The sequence below is a fragment of the Tyto alba genome, unplaced genomic scaffold (assembly GCF_018691265.1).
Source record: "Tyto alba isolate M040663 unplaced genomic scaffold, T.alba_DEE_v4.0 Super-Scaffold_27, whole genome shotgun sequence".
Lineage (NCBI taxonomy): Eukaryota > Metazoa > Chordata > Aves > Strigiformes > Tytonidae > Tyto > Tyto alba.
This window is the reverse complement of record NW_024881301.1, coordinates 23,629,058-23,652,872: the sequence shown is the minus strand read 5'-3', so window position 1 is coordinate 23,652,872 and position 23,815 is coordinate 23,629,058. Positions and strand designations below refer to the sequence as shown.

The 23,815-nt window shown below is 36.9% G+C and overlaps 1 protein-coding gene across 1 annotated transcript in view; it reads left to right on the top strand.

Annotated features, from left to right (window-relative positions):
- Positions 1-23,815, top strand: part of CTNNAL1 (catenin alpha like 1) — a 58,714-nt gene that overhangs the window by 20,326 nt on the left and 14,573 nt on the right. The window contains exons 2-11 of the mRNA XM_033004309.2: positions 1,117-1,306; positions 7,440-7,627; positions 11,921-12,040; positions 14,250-14,339; positions 14,652-14,822; positions 15,861-16,061; positions 18,999-19,085; positions 20,676-20,834; positions 22,447-22,539; positions 22,848-22,998. Coding sequence (XP_032860200.2) covers positions 1,117-1,306; positions 7,440-7,627; positions 11,921-12,040; positions 14,250-14,339; positions 14,652-14,822; positions 15,861-16,061; positions 18,999-19,085; positions 20,676-20,834; positions 22,447-22,539; positions 22,848-22,998 — 1,450 coding nt within the window. The remainder of the gene's footprint in view (positions 1-1,116; positions 1,307-7,439; positions 7,628-11,920; positions 12,041-14,249; positions 14,340-14,651; positions 14,823-15,860; positions 16,062-18,998; positions 19,086-20,675; positions 20,835-22,446; positions 22,540-22,847; positions 22,999-23,815) is intronic.

Here is a 23,815-nt window from a genome sequence, read left to right as displayed (position 1 = left end):
AGGACTATCTTTGTTGGCAACAATGATGACTTTCTGGATGTTTGAAACTACAGAGTTCAACTGCTGTCCTGCATCTTAATAGAAAATGGTTATCATAACAAAAACTTAAAGCTCCTATATTGTTCGTGATGTGGTTTGTAATTATTTCTGAGTGGCAGGATTGCACATTATTCTCATGTTTATTTCATGCCTTGGTCGAGAAGCTACTTCTGCAATCCAGCCTTTCTCTTTGGTTGGGAGAGGGATCCCTCTTTGCTTCCTCTGGTGTTTTGGGCAAATCTTCAGTCCTCTGAAGCCTGTGTGCAGCTGATCTCTGGTGTGTGTGATACAAGAAGGAATGTACAGCATGATGCAGTACGGGGCAGGAAAGGCAATACAGGATGTGGAGTTCAGAATAAGAGTCTTCTCAGAAATTGTTTTACTGATAACTTACATCTAAATGGCAACCTTTTTCTAAATTCCAGAAAACGTATAACTGAGGATGTTTAAGTTATCAGTACAGTGGATATTTTAGTGGGGGGACAATTTGAATACTTCACATTATTGCTAAAAAACAAATGGTCTTTTTTTGTGTAAAGACTGTGCTGCTGCTCATTGTTTCTCAAAGCCTGCCTTAATCAATTGGATAAAACATAAATTATAAAGGTTTTTTTCAGTAAAAAGAGCCAAAGCTCCCAAATCCTAGTTGATGCATGTGTTTAGTTGTACCTAACAGTACAAAAACTTTAGAGATTTCCAATGCTGGCAAACCCAAAACAATGTTGATGTCTACTGTTGAACTCCTCAACTTTCACTGTCTGTAGTGTAAAAGCCTGTTGAGAGACCTAGGGCAGCTCATTTTAATACTGCAAATGGGAGGGAGAAAAAAAATCCCTCAAATCATTTGGGATGTGAGATAAGCTGAGATCACATCAGTTTAGCAAACTTAATTATACTCCAAATACTTTTTTTTCATTCTGTAAGAAGTTAAATGATAGCTCATGACTCAACACTAAATTTTATATGTGAAGTATAGTAAAAAACTATTACTGAGTTCAGTTCAAAATTTGCCTTTAATACTACAGTTAAAATGTCTTCTTGCATACAGTTCTAATAATTAACTCTTCTTGTTCACAGATAACTACTCTTATTAATCATAAGGATAAACCAAAGCGTTCAGACAAGACTCTGCAAGCAATTCAGCGGGTGGGCCAAGCAGTTAACCTGGCAGTTGGAAGATTTGTTACAGTAGGGGAAGCTATAGCCAATGAAAATCATGAATTGAAAGAGGAAATGAGTGTTGCTTGCATCGAGGCAAGGAGAGCAGGTATGTAGTTACTCGTGAAATTGTGCTTATGGCATTTTTGGCACACTATTTTTGGTGTCAGGAATAACGTAAGAACTTCATTATTTAATTGCTTAACTCTCCTCTGCTGGTTCACTCAAGGCCTGATATGCTACCCAGTTTTGTCACTTATTGAAATTGCTGTCATCTTACGAACAGGGAGTGGAATTGTGTGTTGGCTTTGATTTTACAGGATCTTTTGCCAGAAGGAATTACCTGACTGTTCTTTGTTTTACAATGTTACTTCAAAGATCAGAATGTTGAGAATACGACTTTAGACTTTATTGTTCTCAAGCTAAAACAGTAGAGTATTTAAACTAACTTGAGCGTGATGCTATTGAGGTCACTGCGTTCTAAATCTGAATGTCTGAATGAAGGTCGGTGTCAACCCATATTTCAGCAGGTCTCAGTAAGATGACTCACATCAGTCATCTGATGACTCCCCTCAATAGAATGAAAATCATATCATACTTGCCTTTTTGCTGGATTCAACTTTTGTTGCAAACTTGCTCTGTGTGTGTATTGAATGTGAAGTATTGATTGAGCTGCCTGCTGTCACCCTCCTACCCCCCAAAGCCTCTGTCTAGGCAAATAGTGGATTACATTCTCTGATGCTGTAAAAGAATGTCATTGTCATGCTAGAAACTACTTTCCTAGATATTAAGTACTATTCCCTGCATGATATTTCAGTGGCTCTTAGTAAATGCATAGTCTTACATCTGCAGTGTAGCCTTCAAGAAGATGATATCTAGAAGAAAGTTCCTTTTGTTGTTAGTGGTGGTGGGTTTTTTCTTTCAAATACCTTCAGATCATGGGAATTACTACTTGAAGCTTTTCCTGTTTAAACAGGTGGAAATACATACACGTGTGACAGACTTTCTGCTTACTCTGGCTTCAGGGAGACAATCTTAACCTGCCATATATGGAGGCAGATAAATGACGCTTCAGCACTACTGTCTTCATGACTGCAGGAGTAGTACTCTGCTCCAAGACATGGTTTACTGTGCTTAAAATTGATCTGTTGAGTTAAATAGTGGACTTGTGGGTGTGTGTTTGTTTTTTATATTTTAAATTACTTCAGAAGCCCGACAAACATGCCTTTTGCTGTCCTAGCTGCTATATTTCTTACTGAATCACTGTGGTGGCCTCAAACTTTGGGGATACAGTTTATACTATTTTTGTGATTAAAGAGAAAAAAAAATATTAGAAACTGGGCATGGTACTGTAAGAAATCCTCTGAAAATCCTTCAATAATGAGTTACAATGTCTAGAATTCATCACTGGTGATGAATTACTGTTTTTGTGATATGAAGGACTGTTCTAGATAAACTTCAGACTGAAAATTCACAGTCACTCCAGTAAACTTGGTTGCAACCAAATATGTCCTAATTTGAAAACATTCCATTTGTTATGTGAAGCTTGTGTTTTCTCTTCAGACGTCCAAGTAAAATGCTGACAAGCCAAACTTGCCAAAGTTTATGTTGATAATCTCAGCTGCTAGAAGAGCAGTGCAGTCTGGATCTGTTTCTTGACTTGCCAGTTATGCTGTGGCCAAGTGCTTTTTCTCCCTATCAGTGTATCCAGGAGGAGCTCAGAACCTAAAAGTAGTCTGCAGTATTTTCTCTCACAAAATGTTTATACTTCTTTACAGTGTTTTATTTCCTGTTATGCTGTAACGTGCCTCAGAGGAGTGAAGATATAGACTGTTTACTTCCCTGTCAAGCCTCACATTTACCTTGGCATGGGTCAGTTATTCTCTCAGAGCTAGCCATCTGAGAACTAACTGAAGACTTACATGGAAAATTCAGTATATCAAACATGTTTGCTGCTGTTTTTTTTTGTTTGATGCTTTTTTTTTTGTGCCAGCTTATTATCTCTGTGGACTGTTAAGTGTTAGACAAGACAGTCCTTTGTGCAGATAAATCATATGGGTAGCTGTCCTCTGAATTTAGTCTCTGAACAAAGTTGCTCAAGTGCCATTTTAAACAACTTTAGTGTTCCCAAGCAAGCCAGTAAAATCTCCTGGCCAATTATAGCCAAGAATATTGAGTTGTATAAAAGAATTGCACGTTCTGATGGCATGGGCAGCAGAAAGCCCTTGCTGTTTAGGACCGAGGATGTTGTAAAGTTGTTCATACTTCTTTTTTGTCGATAGATTAGATTGTGCCTCAAAATTAAAGGGGCACTTTGTTAGGCGTGGAAGATAGATGAGAACATGAAACATCTCAGTTGCTAAGAAAAGTAGGGAGTCTTTAAATCAATTGCATATCCTGCAGAGGCTTTGAAGGATGACAGATGTTGTATCTGTCTCTTGTGAAGGGTATAATCAGTGATCTGAAGTGTTTCAGACTTGTTATGACTATTTCCTTGTAATAAACCTTGTAATTTGATTGACTCAAAATAGAATCATAAAACACTGCAGAGGGTCATGTAGCAGATTTTGCCTAACATTAGTCTTGCACTGTCAGTATTTACGGTGACAGTATAGTAGTGGAATGTAACTCAAAGAAGCACATTTTTAGATGCCCATCTGTGATTTTTTTTTTTCTCCAAAACTAGGAAAGACTGGTTAATTTAAAAGAGAAAACACATGTCAAGAATGAGTTAGTGTCATAACATTTGCAGTATTCTCTGCCAGTCGACTATATAGCCCTAAAGGAAGACATGGAGCAAAAATGGAAGCAATAAATAGCCCTCTCCTATTTTTGACTTGTCTTTTAGTACAGAGAAGGACTAAATTAAGAAAGTTGAAAATGAGAAATTTAAAATGGATACATAGAATCACAGAATAACTTTGGTTGGAAGGGACATTTAATTCTAATAATGGAGACTGTTCAATTTCTTGTACGCCTCTTGCGGTGTTTGACCACCCTTACACTGGCAAAATATTTTCTTTTATCTGGTCCATTGTTTTTTGTCCCGTCAGCATGCACCTCTGGGAGCAGTTTGTCTCTGTCTTCTCCATACCTGCCTATTAGGTAGGTAGTTGTAGACTGCAGTAAACTCTGCCATTGGCCTTCTCTTCTTGAAGTGGAACAAACCTGCTTCCTTCAACCTTTCCCCTTACATCACATGCTCCACTATGTCAATGTTTTCCCTTGTACCTGTGAGCCCAGAACTGGATGTGGTACTCCAGGTGCTGTCTCACAAGTGCCAAACAGAAGGGAAGAATCATTTCTGCAACCTGCTGGTCACTCCCCTACTAAAAATCCAGCGTGCAGCTGGCCGTCACTGCTGACTCCTGTTCAACTCTTTGTCCACCAGGACCCCCACTGTCTTTCTTTGCAAAGATTTTCTCCAGGCAGCCGATTCCTGCCTGTACTGTTTGCGTGGTGTCACCCTAGCCCAGATGCAGGATTTGGTATTCTTGCCTTTGTTGAACTTCACAAACTTCCTGTCAGATCATCTTTCCAGCTTGTCCATCTGCCTAGCAGCCCTGTCCTCCAGCGTATCAGGCACTCCAGCAGTTTGGTATTGTTCACACACTTGCTGAAGGTGCTAGCCCATCATCCAGGGAACAGTTTTGATTCCTTGTATCAGTTTCTGAGGGACACCACTGGTAATTGACTGCCCACTGGACTTTGTACCCCTTATCATCATCCCTGAACCCAACAGTCAGGTCCATTTTCTACCCACCTTATTGTTCACTTATCCAGGACATACCTCATGATTTAGTTGTAAGGACACTGTGGGAGATCATTGCTAAAGTTGAGATACACAGCATCCATTACTTCATTTTCTAGAGGTGGTGTCATCTCATCATAGAAAGCATTCAGGTTGATAAGGGACTATTCACCCTTGCAGGTCTGTGCTGGCTCTTCCCGACTGCTTTTGTTCTGCTTCATGTTGTAATGGCTTCCAAGATTATTTTAATAATATTCCTGAAGACTGATGTGAGGCTGACTAGCCCATAATTGCATGAATTTTTCTTGTTACCCTTCTTGAAGATGGGTGTGACAGTTGCCTTTCTATCATTGGAAACCTGTCCCAATTGCCACAGTCTTTCAGACATGATAGCAGAATTACAGTGACACTGATCTAACTGCTCTTTTGACACTCTCAGATGTGACCCATGGGCTTCTGCATGCCCAGCTGGTTTAAATAGTCCCTAGCTCAGTCTTTTTAATCTAACAGCCCTTGTTCCTCATAGTTCACTCCCAGGCCTCCATTCCTGTTTCTGTACTTGCGATCTGCAGGCAGAGAAGGAGCCCTTTGTTCTGTTGTCAGAAGTCTCGAGTCTCTAGGGTTGTCTGTAGCTGTTGACAGGCGGATGCTGGAGCCCTTTCTATGTTCTGTGATTACTCTTTGTATAACAAGATGCTTCACCTATGACTTGATAATCCATCTTCAAGAAGTTGAATCCCACATCATAAGAAATGGGATAATGATGTGGTGCATCCTTCCTTAGACATAAAGTGCTTTTGGTAACTATTTTAATTGTTCATTCTATGTTTCTACAGCATTTTATGTTGTCACATATATTTTGGGGTCAAAGGAAGAGATTGGGGTTAATCTGCTGACGAAGTTGAACAGTTCCAACTAGAGATTGGCCTGAACTGAAAATGAATTTGACTGTGGAGAAGGCAATGGCCAATCCGTTTTGCTGTTAAATGATCTCCTTGCCCGACTGGAGATTTGGCCTACAGCTTCACTGTTAGTGTATCTGGCTGCCTTCACTGTTTGGATAATAGCCATACTTTTATAATTCTTCTTGCTTCCATTAATTTTCAGGCCCTTCAGCTGCAGAACTCACCATCTGAGCGTGTACTCTGTTTATCATGTTTGCATACTTATACTAGAGAGACCCTCTAATTATTTGTAGCATGGCTTTTATGACCCAGCCTGGTCCTAGCAAAAGTACTGGAAGTTACTTGCCATGGTGCAATACCTATTCAGGCAATTTAGGAGCTCGAGGGCTTACAATTGTCAGAGGAGAGAAATCCATACATAAACACTATGAAGCCTGGAGCTCTGTGGTTTGAAAGACTGTCAGGTCTTCCTTGCTCCATAGTGGTTTTGTGTGGTATTTCTGGAGTAATAATGCACCCTCAGATTCTTCATATGGGACCTCTGGTTTTATCAGGCTTTTGGAGTATCTTGTCTGCTTAGGTGAATTACCTTAGTTGAGGTTTTGAAGATGAGTCATAGGCGACTTGATCAAATGTCCTAGATTTTATCTTCAGAGATCTGCAAGTTAGTTGTGGGTTGATCATCTTGTCTTGCCATGCTAACAAAAAGCACATCTCAGAGCTTGTCTGAGTTCAGTCTCCCAGCAGTCCAGTGGTTGTGGAATAGGAAACTGCTCTATGCCTTTTTGCTATTGCACTATTATCTAGGGTACTGCAGAAGATTTAATTGAATAGGTGCTTGTGATTTTTCTCAGACAAGAAGATCTATTGGCTGCATTGGATTGTAGAATTTTTAACTGCAAAAAAAATGAGTGGTCAAATAGTCCTATTTAACTATTATCATATTAAATTATAGTTGAATAAAAAGATACTTACAAACTGAAAATCAGTGCTTCTTTACCTTTTTTTCTCTTCTGTCTGACAGCATACTGTTTGGTGGCCCTCCTTTGAATGTTAAGTGCAGTTGTCTCACTATAATGCTTCAGACTTATAAATTGTAAAGTTACTGATTGGAATCTCTTTATTCTTCTTGCGTGAAGACTTCTACAGGAATAGGAAATCCATAAGTTTGGGAAGTGAAGGGGAATCTAGTTCTTCCTGCATCCCACTCCTTCAGTGAATTGATGCTGCAAGTGTCAACACTGATTTGACTTCTGCTATTAAAATTGGAAAAATATCTCCCATGAATGTTTTCTTTTTCCACACTCCCCAGCTCTACCCCCTCTACCTCAAATATCTGTAGACTACTGTAAGAAAATTGGTGTATGTTACAGATGGAAGAATGAGGCAATACTGAATAATAGTCCAAATTTAAATATGGAGAGGGTGCCACCAACAGTCAGTAGAAGGAAGTGACGTGAAATAAAAAAGCCATAGGTAGCTCTGAAATTGTTTTATCCCTCAAAGATAAAAATTAAGAATGCTTAATGGCCCAGTATCTTTTTTTGTAAGTATGAAATGTTAATTATTTATTTTTTTCCCTCTAGGTGAAACAATTGCACAGCTTACAGATGTGGCAAGCTTGGATCATCCAGAATCTGATAGCCACATAACAATCTTTACAGACAAAACGGGTGTGGTAAAAGCTGCAAGGTTGTTGCTTTCTTCTGTCACAAAGGTGCTGGTGTTAGCAGACAGAATTGTTATTAAGCAAATTATAACTTCCAGAAACAAGGTATTTGTAGCTTCTTTTTTGTTTTGTTTAACTGATACCTGCAGTCAGTGCAAAAGAATAGTGGTAAATTAAGTGGTATTTTCATTGTATCTCTAGGAGAAATGCAAAATAAAGAGGTAAAAAGGAATGTCTTGCACATGTTCACCTAGCAGATATCTGAAAGGGGATGGCTGTAAGTCAGGAGGAGTAAAATAACAGTTTTCATGACTTTCTACATTTTATGTGACCTGTATTGCTCTGCTGACTTAGTATGCTGGAGGAGACACTGTGTTACTGCTTATTTAAGTTTGCTGTGATGTAGAAAGTGTGTCTGTCAGTAAAATGGCCGATAAAAGCTTCTGTTTGCTAAGGACAGGATGTTTGTACTCTCAGGATCAAAACAAGGCAAGCATTATGAATGTCTCTAAGGCAAAAAGCTGTGAGGAATGCTGATAAAAGACTGTGCTAGTGAAGTGATGTTTACAGATTAGAAGGTTTTTTTGTGTAGTGTAACTTATGTCTTGAAATTTAGCTTGAATCTACTTAGTTGATTTAAATAATATATGAAGTCCCATCTAACCTCAGACGTAATCTATTTCATGTACTGCACCCTCTTGCCTGTAGGATAGTCTTTTTTTTCTCCCCTGAGGTGCTAAAACAAAAATAGAAAAACCTTATGTTTGAAAAATGAGAGCCTGATAGGGCCTTGTTTTTTCCATTAATTTTCAACTCGTAATCCAGAGAAGAACCCCTCTTTCCTCTTTTGACTCCTCATGCTATCTTTCTTCTTTCATCCCAGTTTGCTTTCCAGACATGCTGGTCTCTCTTTTGCAGCTTCTGGATCCAAGACACTTAGTTGAGTCCAGGATTCAAGAACTATGGTAATACCTGCTTCAATCTGGTTTTAGACTTAGCAGAGCTGATTTGCTGTCTTAGTGCTTTTTTCTCCCAGTGGTTGGTGAAGGTGGCAACAGTTTTATCAGTATTAATTTGCTGATTACTTGCAGCTTTGGTCTTGTCTTGCACTGGAAACCAGAGTGGTGCATTTAATACCTTTTGCTGACTTTTGTGAGCTTTTCTTCTGCCATCATCTACAGCCATGCAGTGATCTGAATTTGTTTACCTTCCCAAAAGTGGCTGTGTTAACACAGATTTAGGCTACAGAGCAGCTGTTCAAGTGTGTGTATCATGAAGGGATAAGGAGGGGGTATATCCTTTCAGCAGCAAGGCATGGTTTATGATAGTCTTAAATATGTATGAAACTATCGGCATACATACAGTGATACAAATATAGTAACTACAGGTGCAGGATTTAATTTTGAAGGTATTTAAAATGAAGTCTCATATTCCAGAGTAAGTGTGTCTGACGCTGACTGCCATAGTCACTCTAGTCTTTGTGGTCTTTTGGGGTTTACTGCATTCTCCTTTCTACGTGTAGTCTGCATGTGTTTGAGGATGTCTGTTTCTGTTTGTGGTACCAGTAGAGCAATTCACATCTCTAGGACCAAATTAAACAAATGATGGTGTCTTACACAGACGTACCCTTATCTTTATAGAATATACTCCTGAAAAGTGTGTCAGACTGGTATGATGAATAGCAAAGTGGTTCTTCCTCTAAGAGATATTGTGGTAGAGGGATGATGTGGTCAGGGACTTAAGTGCACACAAGTCCTCAGAGACAGTGTAGCATAACATGCTGTAGAGGTTGGAAAGGCAGGGACAGGTTCATCAGTATTACTAACTGCTGACTTCTTGGAGTGGGTCACTGTTCCAGAAGATCTCAGCTGTATTTTCATCTTAGAGATGAGTGCCCAATGCTAAACTTTTACTGCCAGTTTTCTCGCTGCCTCTTTCTGAACACCTTCATTTTCATTGTCATCATCATCTTCGTCATACGAATCAAGAGTAGTTAAGTCACCCAAGGGCAGAGGACAGAAAAACAGTTTAATGGTTGGACATCCAATCTCATAGACTGATGAAGTAATTGAAATCCCCTGGAATGGAGGTCTGCTCCAGCAGCCAGCCTCTGGCTAATGATCCCAGTCATCCGGTTCCTGGCTTCCGCGTCCTCCACACCACAGATACCGTCCCTGTGTTTTTAGATTGTGTGCATTTCTTAAGTCCCTGCCCACATCTTTCCTACCTTACAAAATTTGTTTCACTGTCCATCAGACTTAGTCACTGCATCGGTGAGCTTAAAGTCTTGCTCCGCTTCCTGTCATCAGTCAGGTCAGGAGTGCCAGAACAGTGAATAGAGAAGTGACAGATAGTGGGGGTGCTGCTGCTGCACCATGGGATTGGATCAAAATATGGATGTGCCCTGAAGTGATGTCAGCCTACAACCACTGTCTGAAAGGTGACATTCATAGTGCAGCAGTAGCTGTGTAATACTAAGTTCTAATTTAGATATTAATTGGAATTCAAAGTCTTTTTTGATACATATTTTAAACCTTGCATTTACAAATCTACATTTTAATTACTGTCTGTGTGTTTCATGTTGAAGAAAGTCTAAAATGAAAAATTATGAAGACATCACAGGTATTTTGCATTTTAACAGCTTCTCAAATAAGCTTTAGACAAATTTAGAGCTGTCTGTATGTTTTCTCCCTGTATGTAGTTTCTTGGAATGTCAGCTCTGCCTGGAATGTCTAGAATTGTTAGCTGTAGTGGAAATGCATGTACTTTCACTGAAATTTTTATTTGACAAGAGATTTGTCATGACAGAAACACTTGCTCTAGGGTAACTCTAACAGAGTTGCTTGCAACCAGGACGATACTCATGAAGTACTATACTTGCTTAAACCAAGAATGATTGGGCATAATTGCTATTGTTTTTTCATCTATTCTTAGAAAAGAAAGTTGGACCTTGACTTCCATGTTTTCTCCTTTCTCCACATTCACTTTGCTACATCCTCATTTTTCCCGTTCTGTAGTTCTCTGCTTTTTCCATCCTTGTACAGCTGTTTTCACATCTTCATCTTTGTGCAGCTTTCTTCCAAGTCCTTTATACCCCAGCCTCGCTCATGCATCAGCACCTGAATCACAGAAGTTCCTGTTTCTGCAGCCTTTGTGGAACTGGCTGCATACCAAGATACTCAGATACTGCAGTCTAATATTGCATGATAAATCAGTCAGTTCCATGGTACTCACAGGATTTAGTGGAGCATTTGTTTTAAATAGATTATAACTATGAGGTCCAAAAGAATGTGTGCTTCTAGGAGGGTTTGCCTAGGTTGCAGGGATGAAGTAGTTTGTCATAATCAGGTATATGGACTGCTTTTTTTTGGAGGGGGGGAAAAGACACTTTTGGCATAAGAAATGAAAAATAAGTTGAAGTTTCTCCATTTCAAGTACAGTTTGTTAAATTTTCATTCAGTATCTTATCTTCAGTCTGAAACACAATGAAGAACTGCTTTCACTGTCTGCCCTTCTGAAGGCATTTAGTGGATTTGAAGGATCACTTTGGGATCTTTCCTAAAGTTAATCACTTTGAGATTAACAACTATAACTCTAACCTGAAAACCCCTAATGTTAATCTCTGTTATAAACCATATTGTAGCTATCAGCAGGATAGCTTCAGTAATTTATAAGATGTATGATAATTTTTGCTGAATGTTTTTAGAAATGCTGGTTTCACATGCTTTTATGTATCTCGAGTGAGAGCTTGATACAACTTGGATTCATTTAGTTCTTTGTTTTATATAGAGCTAATAAAAATATTCAGAGTTAAAGTAACTTGTTATGGAAAGTATAAAACTATATATTAACTCATTTCTAACCTATTTTGTTTTCTTTTGTGGAATGCTGTTGCTTTTTCTAATTGTGGGGGGGGGGTTTTTGTTTGTTTGGTTTTTTTTTAAATGCACACAGCCATTAAAACACCTCTCTGCAACTGTGTTTTTAGACTTTCAAAGTTATGAAGCTGAAGTTGAACTTTGAAATTAAGACTTACAACATAGGTTTATAATATGTATATTAATTTCAAGTACTTATGTTTTGAAATTTAATATGATGGTAACATGTTTTCTAAGCCTGGGAGCTGAATCCTGTAATCCTGTTACTCTTGATACTGGGAAGAGTGAGGAAAATGTTTCTTTGAGGGTTGACAACAAATGACTCATTTTGAATGAAACATGATTATTAATTTAGACTTGATGTCCAGCTGTTGCGTTATTAATGCTTAATTAGTGACAAAATATATACCTTTTAAACAACATGATTTAGAAGTATCTGCAAATAATAAACCCCTTGTTTAGTAATAATGTTTTCTGTTTAGCATCTTGATAATTTACAATATTTTCCTTCATCCTGCAGGTTCTTGCAACAATGGAACAACTAGAAAAAGTCAGTAGTTTCCAGGAGTTTGTACAAATATTCAGCCAGTTTGGAAATGAAATGGTAGAGTTTGCCCATTTAACTGGAGATAGGCAAAATGTAAGTATTAATAAAAAGCTGTGAGAGATGTTGTAAGGTATCACTTTCATCTGATTCACTGGAAGATTTGGGCTCTTCTGGGATGATTAACTGTTACAAAACCATTGCTGATGTCCTATCTCTGAAATCTAACTTCTTCTCCTAGTTCCACCCAAAGGACATCTTTTGATTTTAAAGCTCAGCCTGAGAAATATCACTGCGTTGTTTGATCTGCATATATTCCAGAAGCCTGGGTGCATGTTATTGGAGATGTTCTTTGGCCTCAATGACTGTCTTTTGGCTCTGACTTTTCTGGCTTATTACTCTGGTGGAGAATTTGTCTGTTGTTACTTGACAGAAACATTTGATGCTTGCACATAGTGAAAGGATTTGAAAGCAGAATAATTATTTTAGCAAACACCAAACATGAAATCTTTAGATTCTAATAAAGCATTTGATTGTTCGGGTTTTTTTTCTTTAGTTATTATTCTGGAATATTTTTCTACGTTTAAGTCAAAACCTTCTTATGTTGGTGTAAATTTTTTTTTACTTCTTGCATGCAGCTACTCTTTCAAAGCCTTTCATTTATTCAGGAAGTTTTTTGCTGCTACTTCCATGTAAATAAAAGGTTTGGTGAGGCTTAAGACTTCTGCTGTGAGTTCTGGTTTCTTTCCCCTGGCAATCAAATCCTTTATTCAGAACCGACCCAGGGTCTGATACCTACATACAGAGTTCCTAATATCGAGCAAATTTCAGAATTAAATTTTTATAAACAATTGGCCAACCTCATGCATCTCCTTTTACTGTTGATGTGTTCATAGTCTTGCTAAGTACATGCTCAGTATCAAAGAATCAACTCTGGAAAAGCTACATACAGTTAAAGGAAATACCTGCTTGGAAGTGAACTCTTTATTTTTCCCTGCAATAGTCATAGCAGTTGTTCCTTGGAAAGTGAAAGGTGCATTACTAGTAAGTGATATTATTTTCAACTATTTTAGGGCTTCAGTGTTAACTGGTCTTTGGCTCTCCCCGCCTTGCCTAGTCGACTCTTTTGGAAAGAGTGTTTCATTTTTACTTTTTAAATTGTGGCAGGACTTTCTTGATATGCTCACTTTACGGTGTGTAGGCTGCTATGTGGCATTGTTAGTTTTATTGGGAGGAACATCCCTCAAAGTATTTTCCTTAGTATATTTATAATAAGTATGCCAGAAACTCTTGAGTGTTGTCAGATTTATCAGAATGTAATTTCAGAAATGAGTTAGTGTTTTGGTTTTTTTTTTAATGTGGTGATTTTGATTTAAAATATTTTCTGTAGTTGCTAAATGAGATTTTTATGAGAATGTCAAAACAGACTGCTGCTGTGATTTATCTGGGGTTTTTGCTAATCTACGTTAAATTAGGATTAATTCCATTATTTCCTGTAAACTGATCCCTCTTCAGTTGGTCCATTCAGTTGCCTGTTTAACACTCTAATAGCACTCAGCTATCTTTGTGAGTATTGAGAAGATTGTAGTTGCAGCTTTATAAGTTCTTTATCTTGTTAGTTCCTCTTACATGTTGAGGGATTCATGTCTTGCCCCCTTCCCTCCCTTTCACCCCCCATTTGGACTTTAAATTCTTCCCTTTTGATGTACTTTTCTGGGGATATAGTTCACTTTGCAAGTATATCCTTCTCCCTGGAGAGTTCTTGAAAACTTTCTGTGCTCAATGTCTTTCTACATAGGAATTGCTTTCTTTAGCCTGTTGAAACTTTATTTATTATTGGTATGTAGTAAATATAGCACTCAAATAGACAAAAGATTTATTTTACATTTCCTTTAATGCAGTACAGTGACAAGCTGGTGTTCTCTGTCTCTGCCTTACCCTCCCCCCATTTCAGAAAATATTTTTTTAGTCAGCTATTCTTTTCCCCTGATTTTTCTGTTTTATGAATAATGCTATATGATAAAGATAGCAAAATAAGTTGCAGTTTACATAACATGCTCCGTATCTCTGAGATTTTTCTTTGCAATCTGAATTGAATAGAGTCAAAAATAAATGCATAAATTAAAGTCTGTCTGAAAAGCAAGTTCTAGATCATGACTTAGGCTGCAAATAGCAGTTGGCAGACATAAATAAGCTTTCTCACAACCCATACATCTGCAAGAGAGTTTCCTTTTTCCAGTCTCACAAACAGTTAACATTTTAGATACTGCCTAATATTCAGATCACTTTTTCTTTTGGTGTTTAGGATTTGAAGGATGAGAAAAAAAAAGCTAGAATGGCAGCATCTAGGGCTGTTCTCGAGAAGTGCACCATGATGCTCCTAACTGCTTCAAAGGTGAGTGAGTATGCACGCACTTACACAGCTTGGATAAATCACAGAGCATGGCATCTGGCAGGATAGCTGACTCTTCTTTCTCATCCCCACTTTAAATTTCATGCTAAAGAAGGGTGTAAGAGTAAAGAATGAGTAGAGGAAAATCTTTATATTCTGAGTAACAGTATGAATTCTACTTAACACAATAGCGGTTAACAGAAAGAATTTATCATATTCTAACCCATTCTTTAGACTTGCCTTAGCAAGAAGCATTAATTTCGCTATATTGCATGTGTACTCTTTCATAATATTTACTTTGTTTTCTTTAAAAAGACTTGTCTGAGGCATCCAGACTGTGAATCTGCTCGCATAAACAAAGATGGAGTTTTTCATCGGATGAGATTAGCTTTGGAACAGGTAATAGAAATTGTAACTGACTCTAGACCAAACGGAGAAAATGAAATGGCCCCCATCAGCATATATTCTGGCATCAAAGAATTCAAGGTAAAAGTAGAAATAGTATTGTTTTCTACAGTCTAATAAATTATCTTAAAAATGGAATTTTGAAAACAAAACAAAACAAAAACAAAACTTTAAAAAATTCCACATGGTGGATCTGCATCTTTTCAGCAGTGTTAACTTAAATAATTGTCCCGAATGTTAGAGAAGCTGACAAGAGGTGACTATAATTTCATTGTCATTGCCAAAATACACCACCTGATACTTGCCATCTCCTCCTGAATCAGAATGCATTCAGAACTCTAATGTTTTGTTGAGGTGATACCTTGACGTTGAATAAACTTAAGTATCAGGATACCAACCAGAATGTCATTAAAATAGTTGTTATTGAAGAATTACTGCTTTGTAATCGGTAGTATTTTTAAAACTGCACACAAAAATATTCATCCAAACATTTAAAAGAGCAAACTGTCATTCAAAGAAAATGTTACAAATTGAAATTGTATCTTGTAGCTCAGATGATTTTTCCTGATAAAGGCTTTTCTAAACTTCATACTCAGTTACGAACAATTAATGAACAACCATGTCTTATTTCTTTGGAGTCTGTCGCTTATATTTTATTATTTTGTTTATTTATTTATTTCCCTGGACCCTCCCTTTAGAATTTGGTTGAAATTTTTGCTAAGTGCCTCAAAGTATTCAGTTAAATCTAAAATTTTTAGAAAAATACACAAAATAGATTATGTGCATGTGGAAAGATCAAACAAAATCTGAATACACAATTAATTTGTAGAATTTACTGCACTTAAAACATTTTCTTGACAGCAGTAGAACAGTAATGTATTTGCTGCTACTTCTGTAAGTGGCCAGTAATTTACTGATGGTATTAGTACCTCTAAAAAAAAATCCCAAACCCTAAACTGGAGGACTGGATTGCTGGGTTATTTTGAAAATAAATGAATAATAAAAAAAAAAGCACTGAGGAGAAAAATAAAATATAAAATGATGCATCTGCTTTCTGCATTTGTGTCATAACTGTATAACTGCATAAATTCTCAAGGAACTGATATGCTTCTTTTTCAGAATAAGGTGGAGGGTCTTCGTGAGAATCTTTATTTTCTCTCAAAAGAGAACCTTTCGACAATGCTGGAAGTTATCCTGGAACATACGGAGGACTTCACAGACTCTGCCTATACCAGTCATGAGCACAGAGAACACATTTTGGAGCTGTCTAAACAGGCTAAAATGGAACTCGAGCAGCTGGTTGCAGTGTGGATGCAAGCTGTAAGAGCTTTTTAGCAAAGTAAATCTTTTCAGCTCTACTTTGGAAAGAAATTTTAAATGCAGTGTTTCTTCTGATTTAGGAAGAGAGAACTGTGTGTATTCCTCACAGTGAGAGCTGATCAAGGAAGCCAGAGCTTGTTCTGTGCTTCTGCAGCTTCAGTATGTCCTGTCCCCCTCCTGCCTCAGTGGTATTGCTTCATTGATTCTTTGATGGCTGAATTAGGCTACTAGTGGAGGTAGACTAATTTTAATGAAGCTGTAAGTAGAAACAAGAAGGCAAATGGAAGTTTCATTGCACAGTCCTAAAACGGTTAGGTCTTTTGGTTGAGTAGTTCAGAGACTTCAATTGTCTTGATCCCATAGCAGTAACCACAGTTTGTTTCTTGTTTTCAACAGAATATTTGAAAACACTTAAACTATTGAAAAGGGAAATATTCTAAAAAATTTAGGGTTTTTTAATCGCGTGGAGAGAGGAGAGGAAAGAGACACTAAGACTTACAGGCGATTTTTATTTGTCTTTTTTACAAAATTTAAATGTTGGTAGTTTTCCTTTTTAGAGAAGAAGCAATTAAGTCTCCCTCGATCATTTGTCTTACCCTGTTCCTTGAAGGTGATAGAAGATACATGCAAAAGGGGAAGGAATATCAAAGATGGAAAATGCAGTTTCTGTTTCTGATGCTGACCTGCTTCCAGTCTTGTTTCTCGGGAAACATATAGCACAAAGTCTTGTCAACACTCTGAAATATAACAGATGTGTACTAGTATAGGATACTTATTCAACTGAATGCATTACTTATGAGAAAGCATTTTTGTTCCTTTTCTCCTCTTTGAACTGGACGCTGCAGTCAGGTGTTCTTAATGCAGTAGTGCAGTTTGAAGAGCATATAAATCTTATTGATAATACAGACTGTTATTATTACAAAGAAGACACATACAGAATATTAATTGAACAGAATCCCATACCTATAAGAAACTGAAACTGTGTTTAGCTTGGTGTTGGTGGTTAGCCCTGGTAGGCAGCTGTGTAAGCACTGCTCAGCAATAGCTAACACATCCCCATGTTATCAGCACTGTTTTTATCATAAATCCAAAACAGCACCATACCAGATACTATGAAGAGAGTTACATCCGTCCCTGCCAAAACAAATACATTCCAGTATTTCTAAGCTTTATTACTGGTGGAAAATTATCACCTCTAAACAATTCACATGCTACGTTTCAAGTGATAGAAATGAGAGCCTAGTACAAGACTACGCATATATATGATCTGTGAAAATACTTGGGCATGCACATGTGTGCTTATGCATTAAGTATTTTCATTAATAAATAACCCAGCCTAGCTGTGACTGAAGATGTGGTAAGCAGATAAAATAGCATCGACTGACTGAGGTGGCTTTTTAGTTTCCTCTCAGCACTCTATTGGTGGGTGAATATTTTCTGAGGGACTTAATGTAATTCAAGTGTAATTGTTGATTTAAAAAAATAAAAATTATCGTGCCTTGGGGATATATGAACTAGGGGATATGTAGAGCTCTTAAGTAACCAATTATTTCCTTTTTCTCTCACTATACTTCTTTTAGCAAGCAGAGTAACGGCTGTCTTTAGTGAAGAGTGTATCTTAAAACAGAAATGTGTTGTAAACTAGGTCCGGTCTAAATTAGACTGACATCACTTATCTGCTCTTTTTTGTATTATTGTAAGTTAATGAAAACTAGCTGGAGCACAACAGATAATCTAATGCTGTTTGAATTTTAAATGTTTCTGAAATCCTTCCTGTGTGTGTTTGAACTCATAAGATTGCAAGCTAGTGTCCTGTTTTATGTTTTCCTGTAACTCTATTTTGGCTAGACATTTCCTTCATTTGTGTTTAAAAAAAAAAAAAAAAAATAAAGACAAGACAGAAAGAAGTTGCACATAGAAGGAACAAAATGTGCACATTAAACAAGTAAAAGAAATAAAAAAGACACTTTAGTGCCTAAAACATTATGCTCCTTGTATTAAAAGTGATTTTGTGATGTTACACATTTACACAAATTAATTAAAGGGAAGCATTAAATTTGAGGGACAGGTAGCTTTGAGACTTAGACCAGATAAGAGTACATGAGATAATGGTCATATTGGTTTGGGTGGTTTTTTTTTTTCCTTTAAATTAAATGGAGGGTGTGCGTATCTATACCTACACACATGTGTATGTATATGTTTATGCTAATTTAGACTCTGAAGGGGCTTAATTTTTTTTTTCAGCTATGGCCATGTTAACCATTCCAGCTAGGGTAATTGTTTCCAGTATATTTCAGAGGAGAGTGCAAAATCACTGCTACTTTTTCCCAGCATATGTCTCCTGACATTTGGGTTGTTGCATAGATAGGTGCTATTTGCAGAAGTGGGAGATATGCCTTGAAGCTACCTCAACAAAATGTTCTTAGCTACCATACTCATTTAAATTAGATAATGATGTACAGTCTTACAAGGATGCTTTAAGTAATCTCTTTCTAATTCAATATAGAACATTTGGTATAACATTTCAGGTACCACTTTATTTTAAAATGGTGTTTGTATTTAAAAAGAAAATTTAAAAAAATGCCTTAAACTGCTGCTTTACTTTAGGGTGTTTAGACAGAAGATTTTTGGAAGTTGTAAAGCTTAAGAAAACCCTTGTCCTGAAAAAAAAGCTCAGTGAGGTTTAGAAATAAATTCCTGTTGAATAGAAACAGTCAATTAGCTTGCATCACTATTATTTTTAGATTTTATTTGGTGATAAATGTTTCTATAAAATAATTTTTCAAGTAGAATATATGCAGGATGTGCAAATGAAAACATTGCATCTAGGAAGAAAAGGCTGTCTTCTAAAGCAACTTGAAATAATGACACATGATGAGGTAGGATTTGCTGGGTTTTTTGTTTAATGTTTTGTTGGTTGCTTTCTTTGGCTTGTAGCAAAACCAGAAGACAAAGGATCTCATGGAAGACTTGGAAGTAGCCATTTTAAAGACATGCCAGTGCATGAACGAACTTAAAAGAGAGGTAGGTCTAGTTTAAGCAAGCGTAAACTGAATTAAAGCTTGAATTTCTGACTTGTTTTGTGTGAATTTGTAAAATAGAATCCTGTACCCAAAAAGGCTGGCATCTATTTATAGCCAAGAGTAGTTAGATCAGAATTACATCAGGGAGCTAGTATGCAGTCATCTTCTGTGTCCTTACTTAGAACTGATTAGAAATCTGTTGGTTACATAGGCTCTTTGCTAACTCTGACAACAGCAACAACAAAAAAGCTAAGTGATTGGAAATAATTACTATGTATATAATTATTGCTTTAAATGTAAGGGATAAACTTTCCTTGGGGATGCACGCCTCACTGTTTTAAATACTTGTTCTGTGTGCTTAAATGAATAAATCGCATCTGCTGTTTGTTTGTACTTCACTAGTTCTAGTTTTCTGAGGCAACAATTCAGGTTTCTTACATGAAATTACAAAAAAAAAAAAAAAAAAAAAAGAAACCCAAAAACCCCCTTAATTCTTGACTGCACAGGAAGTACTACCAGGGGAATGGGGTAAAAATATGTAGAGTCTAGTGGAATAAAAAAATCCAACATATCATTCTAGTAAGCATTCTCTTCTCTGCAGAACCAAGGCTCACCAGTGTCACAATTTTAAGCTCATTTCATTCATAAGAGCTTGAAAAATAACTTTCTTCTTGAATAGTCAAATTTGTTGTATATTCAGTGCAGTCCAGCAAAGTGAGTGTAATAGTCTTATGAGCATAAGACTGTTCTGCTGTTTCTAAAGACTGTTCTGCTATTTTGGTTTTACCTATGTTTCTAAAATGGGGCTGATTATAGGGCATAGATAAACTTACTATGACCTGTTACTAGACCTAGCAGCAGCTGTTGCTGATAGCTGTTGTGGAGCAGAGTCCTTCAGAGCACAATTTCAGCAGATCCATGGGTCTGAAAGTGCGTCTGGATGTAGGGATGTGCTTCAAGGAGAAGGTTCTCCTTGCTTGTTGGGAGAGTTGGGAGACTGAGACTTCTCCAAAACCCATCTCTGGCTTCGGTTCCTTGCAGAAAAGATGCTTTTTACTTTTCCAAGGCTGTGTCACAAGTTGGTTATATTCAAGCTTTTCTCTGCATCACTGAGAATTCAATGTATTCATAGGAACTTAATTTCTAATATATTATAAACTCAGATGCTGTTTGGCTTCAGTCTGATTCACACAGCTTAATGTGTGTTCTTCATGAGAAATAGAGTAGCCATTGTGCCATGCTTATGCTGAACCTGGTGCCCCACAAATTTATGCACCTGTTTTTTTCCCAGCTGTAACATTATCAGAAAGTTGCAGTGCGATAACTTCATGCCCTCATTTCACCCAGTTGCAATTTGTTTCTCTCTATATTTGGTTGTGGGGGATTTTTTGGGGAATGCTGTGGATTTTATCTTTGAATAGTATTGAAGAAATAAAGCCCCAGATAATATGCAGATGGTATATGAGCTTTCATGGCTGTAAATTTTTTTGCTTCTTGGAAAAATCAATCTATCTTTCATTTGACTTGGTACTGGATGACTTTTTTTTCCTTCCAAGGTTTATCTTTCCTTGTTCTTTTAATCCTATTCAAGGTCCACAGTGCAGCAACATCTTTGGCAGCAGATCTGCTAAAATACCATACTGATCATATGGTTCTCAAAGCATTAAAAATCACAGGAGTAGAAGGAAATCTTGAAGCTGTAGCAGAATATACTTGCAAGCTATCAGAGCAGAAAGAACAACTTGTTGAGGTGAGTTCACAGCTGCTTTCATTTTGTAAGGCACTTAAAAAATGAGTGGCTGGATTTGTCTTAATTTAGTCTTTTGTAATTTTTATTTTATTTTATTTTATTTTCCTAGTATACTGTTGAATTCTATATTGCTCTTGGTAGGATCTAACCAGAGGTGTCACTGTAGCATGAAGTTGTAGAAGGAATGTAGAGTCGTACTCAATTTTCCTCCTGGATCTAGACTCAATCTGTATGTATATACTGGGGCTAAAATGTTAATTAAAAAATAGGTTTCAGGATTCAAGGAGAGATGATAGCCTTTTTCTTTCAAGCAGTAGGCATCCAATAACAGCTGAATCCAAAGACATGTTTTGAGAATGCTGGAAGTGTAAGCTTGAGTTTCTTAATGCAGTGAACTTGACTGTTTTGAAGATCTTGTGTAGTTTTTATCCGTCAAGAGAGCCATTGAAAATCTTTTCTCCTTCATGAAAAGCAGTGTGCATGTTTCAGGTACTGATACATCCATGGTTTCATATGGTAGTATTCACACGTGAACAAATAAGACTTCCAAGACTACTGAGAGGTCATGGCTCTTAAGAGTGCCTGCAGAGAGTATGTCTGCCACGCATGCCTTGTCTCTCGTATGACATGTGAGCAGAAGTAACTGTACCAGTAGGAGACATACAGAGATACATCACTTTGATCTGGAACATGGTGATGTCAGCAGCTATACTTGCATGGCATCTAATACTACTTAATTTCTAAAAAATTCTGATATCATATGGGACTTGAGGATTCATCCCAGAGGTATAAATATGCAGAAGCAACTCCCTGCAACTTCTAGGACTGGAAAATCAACACTGTGTTTTTTTTAATTTTGGCTTTAATGTCCTCTTTTTCTGTGACTAGTTAATGTTCCAGTGAGACAGTGATTAATTTTTTTTCAGACATATCCATGAGGTTAAATAGTGTTTGTACGTGAGGCCTTCTAGCATTTTTGATGATGGAGAGTGCAGTTAGTTTCACATGTGCTGTCTCTGTCTTATAAATTCTCCTTTTGATCTCATATCATCAGTGTTCCTTCTCAGCTCAAAGTTCACTCTTAATCTTACCTATGGGAAAAAAAAAAAAAAAAAAGTTGACTACAGTTTATTTGCTGTAAAAGGATACAGTATTTCTTCCCTAAATGAATTTGATGCTGATTTGCTCAAAGATAATTCAGACTGCTGGAGGATGAAAGCCTAAATTTTCCACATGGTTGCTAATTGCTGAGTAAGCCTGTTTTGGTGAAGTCATTTATGCTACAATTTTTTCAAGTTCTGTAGGTGTCTGATGACTTTCAGGTTATTCGGTCATAAATATGTGAAATTGTTGTTGGCTTATTTTTATTTATTTATTAAGAATTTTATTTCTTTTGGTGATTTTCCACGCATTCCAAGTCAGGATTTGGCCCTGTTTTTATTGTAAACACTCCCTCAGAAACACATAGCTCTGCGATCCAGTAAGTTTCTGAAAGGACTATCAGTAACTTTGTGTGTGTGTGTGTGTTTGTGCATGTGTACCTTTTCTCACTACTAATGAAAGCATATTTTTTTACCATTCTTTTTTCTTTAAATTCATAAAAAATATTTAGATGTGTCGCTTATTGAGGCATGTTTCTGGAACTGAGCCCCTCGAGATTACTTGCATACATGCAGAAGATACCTTTCAGGTCACTGGCCCACAGGTATGCTTAGCTCTTATCTGGCCACTTCTACTGGACATAAATCAATAAAAATTGCCTGTATTATTTTTTTGAGACCTAATGTTGAACTGTTCAAAGCCGTTCTAAGAAAGAGTTAAACTTTAATGTTGGGCAGTAACTAAAAGAATGCACGAGGAAGATTATCAATCCTGCAAATATCTGATGAATGCGCTACAAGGAATTAATAGTAGCAGTTTAATTTTGTGTTCTTCCTGTGAAGGCATTTGTGAAATCATGTGCAACACTAGGTACTGGGACTTAAAATAGCAAATATTTTGTTCTCTGTCCAGATAATTTCTGCTGCAGAAACATTGGCATTACATCCATCCAGCAAGATTGCAAAAGAAAATCTTGAAGTGTTCTGTGAGGCCTGGGAGTCTCAACTGAGTGACATGTCTTTGTTGTTAAGAGAAATCAATGATGTGTTTGAAGGAAGAAGAGGTAAGTATGCTATGTAGAAATAGAAAAATGTGGTTTGCAAAACATGTAGTTTAAGAACTTTAAGTGCGATTTAGGAAATACTGTTTCCTTAAGAGCACAATAAACAGTCCCACATCCCATAAAGCAATGTGGAATCTAGGTGGCAATACACAAATATATTGGGTTTGTATAGATGTTGAATTAGGGTGCTTACTGGATTTTTTTCAAAGAAATACAGCCAAAAATTAAAAGGCCTGATTTGTGTAAAATTAGATAGGTTTAACATTCTGCCCTGTGATTAATTCCAGCAAAGTAAAATGGAACTGTTCAAAGGACACAAAAGTATTTTACGCAGCTCTTTGCCAGTGGTGTCCAAATATTCGTGGTGTAGGGCTTTCATACCACCTTTTGGTTTGTTTAGGACATATCAGTTCATGACAACCAAGATATAACTTGAATTGTGTTTTAACTTCATTAAATTTTAATTAATTTCCTGTATTTCTGGAAATTATATATATGCATATATATTCTATACTGTCAGCTTGCCTTGTAATCACTTCATAATGTAGTGAATGTAGTTATTTGATTTTTAAACTGCTGTCCTTTCTCCTGGATGGAATCTGACGACTCTGCACTATCTTGGGATATTTTCTCTGGTTGGTAAGTTTATTGGTATTTGTACAACATGTAGAAGAAAACCTTGGAATCTTAAGAAAAAAATTCTGTGTTTACTTTTAGCATAGGGTAATTTACCTTTAAAATGAAAGCCATTTTGTTTTTCATTTTTATTGAACATAATTTTTTTTCAGATGATGTCGTTAGTGTAGCCTGTCATACT